The sequence below is a fragment of the Gobio gobio genome, assembly GCF_949357685.1.
Source record: "Gobio gobio genome assembly, chromosome: 20".
Lineage (NCBI taxonomy): Eukaryota > Metazoa > Chordata > Actinopteri > Cypriniformes > Gobionidae > Gobio > Gobio gobio.
The window spans coordinates 1,209,443-1,214,442 of NC_137113.1; the positions used below are offsets into that span (position 1 = coordinate 1,209,443).

The 5,000-nt window shown below is 45.1% G+C and overlaps 1 protein-coding gene across 3 annotated transcripts in view; it reads right to left on the bottom strand.

Moving 5' to 3' along the window:
* Positions 1–5,000, bottom strand: part of rgs7b (regulator of G protein signaling 7b) — a gene marked incomplete at its 3' end in the record, with an annotated part of 90,125 nt that overhangs the window by 31,200 nt on the left and 53,925 nt on the right. For all 3 annotated transcript variants that reach the window (XR_013818630.1, XM_079845586.1, XM_079845585.1), the window contains exons 10-11: positions 1,779–1,853; positions 1,404–1,502 (exon numbers count right to left, since the gene is read on the bottom strand). Coding sequence is in view for 2 of the 3 variants with exons in the window: in XM_079845586.1 (XP_079701712.1) it covers positions 1,404–1,502; positions 1,779–1,853 (174 nt within the window). The remainder of the gene's footprint in view (positions 1–1,403; positions 1,503–1,778; positions 1,854–5,000) is intronic.

Below are 5,000 nucleotides of genomic sequence, written 5' to 3' on the forward strand. Positions count from 1 at the left end.
GATTCGGAGTATGTTCGGATTGGCCCGATCTGAATGACTTGTGCAGCAACAATAATATACAGTTGAACTGGGCACATACTGGTGGGGAGCAGGTGAACATCAGCCATGAGCCATGCACAGATTATGGATCTTAATGTGTATGCTGAGGCGACTCTTCATCACAGTAAGAAGCTGAACAGCCGGACGTGCAGGTATGAAATCCTTCAGTACTTTCAAACACAACAGCGCGATTACTGGCTTAACCTGCGCCTTCAAGGAAAGCTGGCATGCTTGCAGAGCGCGGACCATACAGTCTCTCACTCTGCGTTACAAAACTCAGCCGTAAACGACGGTATCCTAAAGTTTGTTATTAAAGCCAGGCTACAAACACTCCCGACCAAATACAATCTCTCCCTGTGGTTTCCAAAACATCCCGAACCATTCTGCTTACTACACCGAGATAAGATAATGGAATCTACAGCGCACATAATGAACGGATGCCCAGCGCTCAAAGGACTTTACATCGCGCGCCACGATCGCATCGTAAACACAATAGCTCAAGAGCTGCGCAAAGTTTCAGGACAAAGTGCAATACACGTAAATAAGACTGTTCAAACCAGCTGGTTCTCAAACCTGAACGATAATATCAACTTTCTTAAAAGTGCTCTAAGTGAACACCCAAATACTCCAGACATTGTAGTCATTGATGAACTTTCTAAAGATATCGTGATTCTAGAAGTGGGCTGTTGTTTTGATGCTTACATGGACTTGTGTTTTTCTGAGAAAATGTTAAAGTACCAGCCGTTAACAAATGCTATGGCAGTGTGTGGCTACAGGACCAAACTAACTGTTCTTATTTTGGGTAGCTTAGGGCATGTGCACAGATTATGTGTCCGAGGCTTGCAGATTGCTGGACTGAGTAAAAAGTGCTCTAAGCAAATAGCCAGATATTGCTCTGTGTCAGCAATCATAGGCAGTCTGCATGTGTGGAGAAGACGATGTCTCCTTTATCCATAGCCCATTGGCTGATGTGGTCGGGACTGTTTACATTGTCTGTATTGTCAGGTTAAACATGATAAGCTCTTTATGAATATTTGGATGCTGTGTTGCTTTAATCAGTATTTGTCATTCCAAATAAAATAATTAAATGTGTGTGTGTGTGTGTGTGTGTGTGTGTGTGTGTGTGTGTGTGTGTGTGTGTGTGTGTGTGTGTGTGTGTGTGTGTGTGTGTGTGTGTGTGTGTGTGTGTGTGTGTGTGTGTGTGTGTGAGTGTGTGTGTGTGTGAGTGAGTGAGTGAGTGAGTGAGTGAGTGAGAGAGTGAGTGAGTGTGTGTGTGAGAGTGAGTGAGTGTGTGTGAGTGTGTGAGTGTGTGTGTGTGTGTGTGTGTGTGTGTGTGTGTGTGTGTGTGTGTGTGTGTGTGTCACCTGGTCCCGCAGCTCGTCCTCTGTGGGCTCTTTGACCTCTGGTGTGGGTGTGTGTGTGGGACTGAGGCTGCGGATGTCGTTCTGTAAACCGTACACCGACTGCAGAGACACAGAAGAGCACAGGCTCAACACACACTCTTAATGACTCACACACACACACAGAGTCTCATCTCAAGTCCTACACACATTATTTCTTCTTTATTGTGAGTACAAGAGACAGACTTTATTACTGAGGGACATTTACCGAAAACAAAACTGTGACTGGTCAGACGAGCTCCGACTAATATGTGTGTTAGAGTGTGTGTTAGAGTGTGTGTTTGAGTTAGTGTGTGTTAGAGTGTGTGTAAGAGTGTGTGTTCGAGTGTGTGTGTTTACCTTCCGTGTTTTGTGCGGCTGCTTCATCCGGGAGGATTTCTTTATGTCGGCTTCAGTTGTGTTCACACAGCCGGGCTACAACACACACACACACACATGATTATTCATGAACATATCTAACGCTGACATCATCACTCATAAGGGTTCAGGGTTTGTCATCGTGGATACGGAGGTGTGTAACACAGCAATGAAGATGTTTGAATATTAGAATAATAACACACACTATATCAGCAGAAGTGTTGAGCCGCCCCTTCACACACACATGAGCTTCCCATTCTCCATCTGTAGGGTTTAATATGGAGTCTCAGCTCTAACAGCTCCAGCTCTTCTTTCCTCAAGGTTTAGGAGTGTGTTTATGGGGATTCTTCATTAGTGATGTTGGACGAGAAGGCCTGGCTCTCAGTCTCCGCTCTAATTCATCCCAAAGCTGTTCTATGGGGTTGAGGTCAGGACTCTGTGCAGGCCAGTCCAGTTCCTCCACCAAACTCCTCATCATGTCTTTATGGAGACGCTTTGAGCACTGGTGCATGCTGGGACAGGAAGGGGCCGTCCACAAACTGGGCCCACAAAGATGGGAGCATGAAATTGTCCAAAATGTCTTGGTGAAGCATTAAGAGTTCCTTTCACTGGAACTAAAGCCGGGCGTACACGGTGCGATTTTTGCTGTTATACGAGCTCACAGGCGTTTTTTTTCAATGGCGTGTAAATCGTGATGTTCGTATGGTCGCGGCTCGCAGCGTGTGAGAGGAATTACGAGACGAGCCGACCTCGTTAAGAGCACCTCCCGATCTCACGATAATTTTTAAACATGTCGAAAAAGTTCAGGAGCTGTCGACTTGAATTCGTGCCGTGTGTGCGGTCGATGTGTCGATCGGTCTGAAGTTGACCAATCAGGAGCTGGAAAACCACAGAAGAAGCGACGATGGCAGCGCCAGGGCTTAAAAACGGAAAAAAATATCAATGGGTTCACTCCGAGCAGAATCGATATTATAGCGTTTCCGTTTTTGCGTTCCTCATTAAACATTACTGTTCCGAAAACGGTTTGATTTGAAAAAATAACGTTATTTTAATTTAGCCTATACTTTAAACAAATATGTATAAATAAAGACTTATTTTCACTCAATAATAATATAACGCATGATAATTAAACTTGAATATTTATTTCATAACATTTTTAACACCACAACAGAAATACCTGCATTAATTACAAAGCATAAACAGCGGGACAAATATTGACCTGTTTTATTGGAGCTGAAAGTGGCTCTTATGCCTATTCTTTTCAGAAGAGGGAGAACTTTTTTTTCAACACGACTTGTTTTAAAAATTGCATGAATAAAGAATAAATAAACTGGATAACTATTGCTCTTTTAATGCTGGTAATTTCAGAGCAAACACTGCATCACATCATCAAATTCAGTCAGCTAATAAAGTTTGATCATTTAATCATATAACATACCATTTAATACAAGCATCAGCCGTCTATATAGAAAACATTGAGCTGTCCTGTATTGGCAATCTGAAAGACTGTAGGAAAAATGTTTGATAGATGCTATAGCCTACTTGGACAGGCTTAAACGAAATCCATAAACTAGCCTAAATTTGAGCTTAAAGTCTGAACTGCTTATTTAAACGTCTGAAAATAATGTCCTCCAATACCTGCGCTTTCATTGATGACCTCAGCGGGGAGAGAAATGTGCTTGAGGCGTGTAAATGCGCTCACACTGACTTGCGTTACCGGTAGATTCACAGATGACATTTCACTCTCGCTTGATCCGTCACGTCACATGCTGTAACTCTATTCATGATTGGGCACTGCCAGACTAAAATATTAAAGAGAACGATAAAATAACGTTATTAACCGGTTAATGTTCATTTCAAATGAACGTTTCTGTTCAGAACGATTCAAATTGATTTTGATTTCGTTTTCGTTTTTGCTCCTCTTAAAATTTCGTTCGTTTCCGGTTTTCGCTTTCGTTCCTCGAACCGGTTCAGAGCCCTGGGCAGCGCCACGACAAATTTGGACACTTGAAAAAGAGGATAAACTCTCTGAACTCCGGCAGGAACAGCGAGCACTGTATGGCATCTCAAGCAGTGTGTCATGACAGGGTCTTCCGTGATGACACTTACAGCGGTTCGCCAAAGAGCTACAGTTATCAGGGGAGATGCAGTATGAATAGGTCTTGCTAGCTATAGTGTGTACTAGGCTTTTTAATGCTCTCTGTGGCCGTATCCGAAATCGCCACCTAAACCCTCAATCACTATTACCTACTTTAGTTCACTAATACAGTTCACTTGAAGGAGTGAATGAACACGAGTGTGTGAAGTCAGACAGCCGTTGTGTGTACATCAGCTGTAAACTCGTTATTGCGGTGCATTGTGGGACTGAATGAGTGCACTCAATAACGTCCACTATAGTTTCGGACACCACTACGAATGGCTGTCCCCTCAAATAGTGGCCGGGACGGTTTCTCTCCATCTCTCACATGCACACGCACTTTACCGGTGCTGAAAATGAACCTACATTTGTAGTAAACAGTAAATGCGATTGCTTCTGAAACTCGGCAGGTAGTAAAATCGTGTCGTATATCACTGCGTCCGTACGATTTTCAGATCAACTCGCCCGTGACATGTGCGTGGACATACGATCTTCCGACCTTCAGAATTCGCACCGTGTACGCCCGCCTTAACCCCTGAAAAACAACCCCACCCCATAACCCCCTCTCCACCAAACTTTACACTTGGCACAATGCAGTCAGGCAAGTCCTGTTTGCAACCGCCAAACCCAGACTCGTCCATGGGATTGTCAGACAGAGAAGCGTGATTGGTCACTCAGAGAACACGTCTCCACTGCTCGAGTCCAGTGGCGGCGCACTTTACCCCACTGCATCCCACGCTTTGCATTGCACTTGGTGATCTAAGGCTTGGATGAGCTGCTCGGCCATGGAAACCCATTCCATGAAGCTCTACACACTGTTCTTGAGCTCATCTGAAGACCACAGAAGTTTGGAGGTCTGGAGCTCTTGACTCTGTGACCCTCAGCATGCGCTGACCCCGCTCTGTGACCCTCAGCATGCGCTGACCCCGCTCTGTGACCCTCAGCATGCGCTGACCCCGCGCTGTGACCCTCAGCATGCGCTGACCCCGCTCTGAGACCCTCAGCATGCGCTGACCCCGCTCTGTGACCCTCAGCATGCGCTGACCCCGCTCTGTGACCCTCAGCAT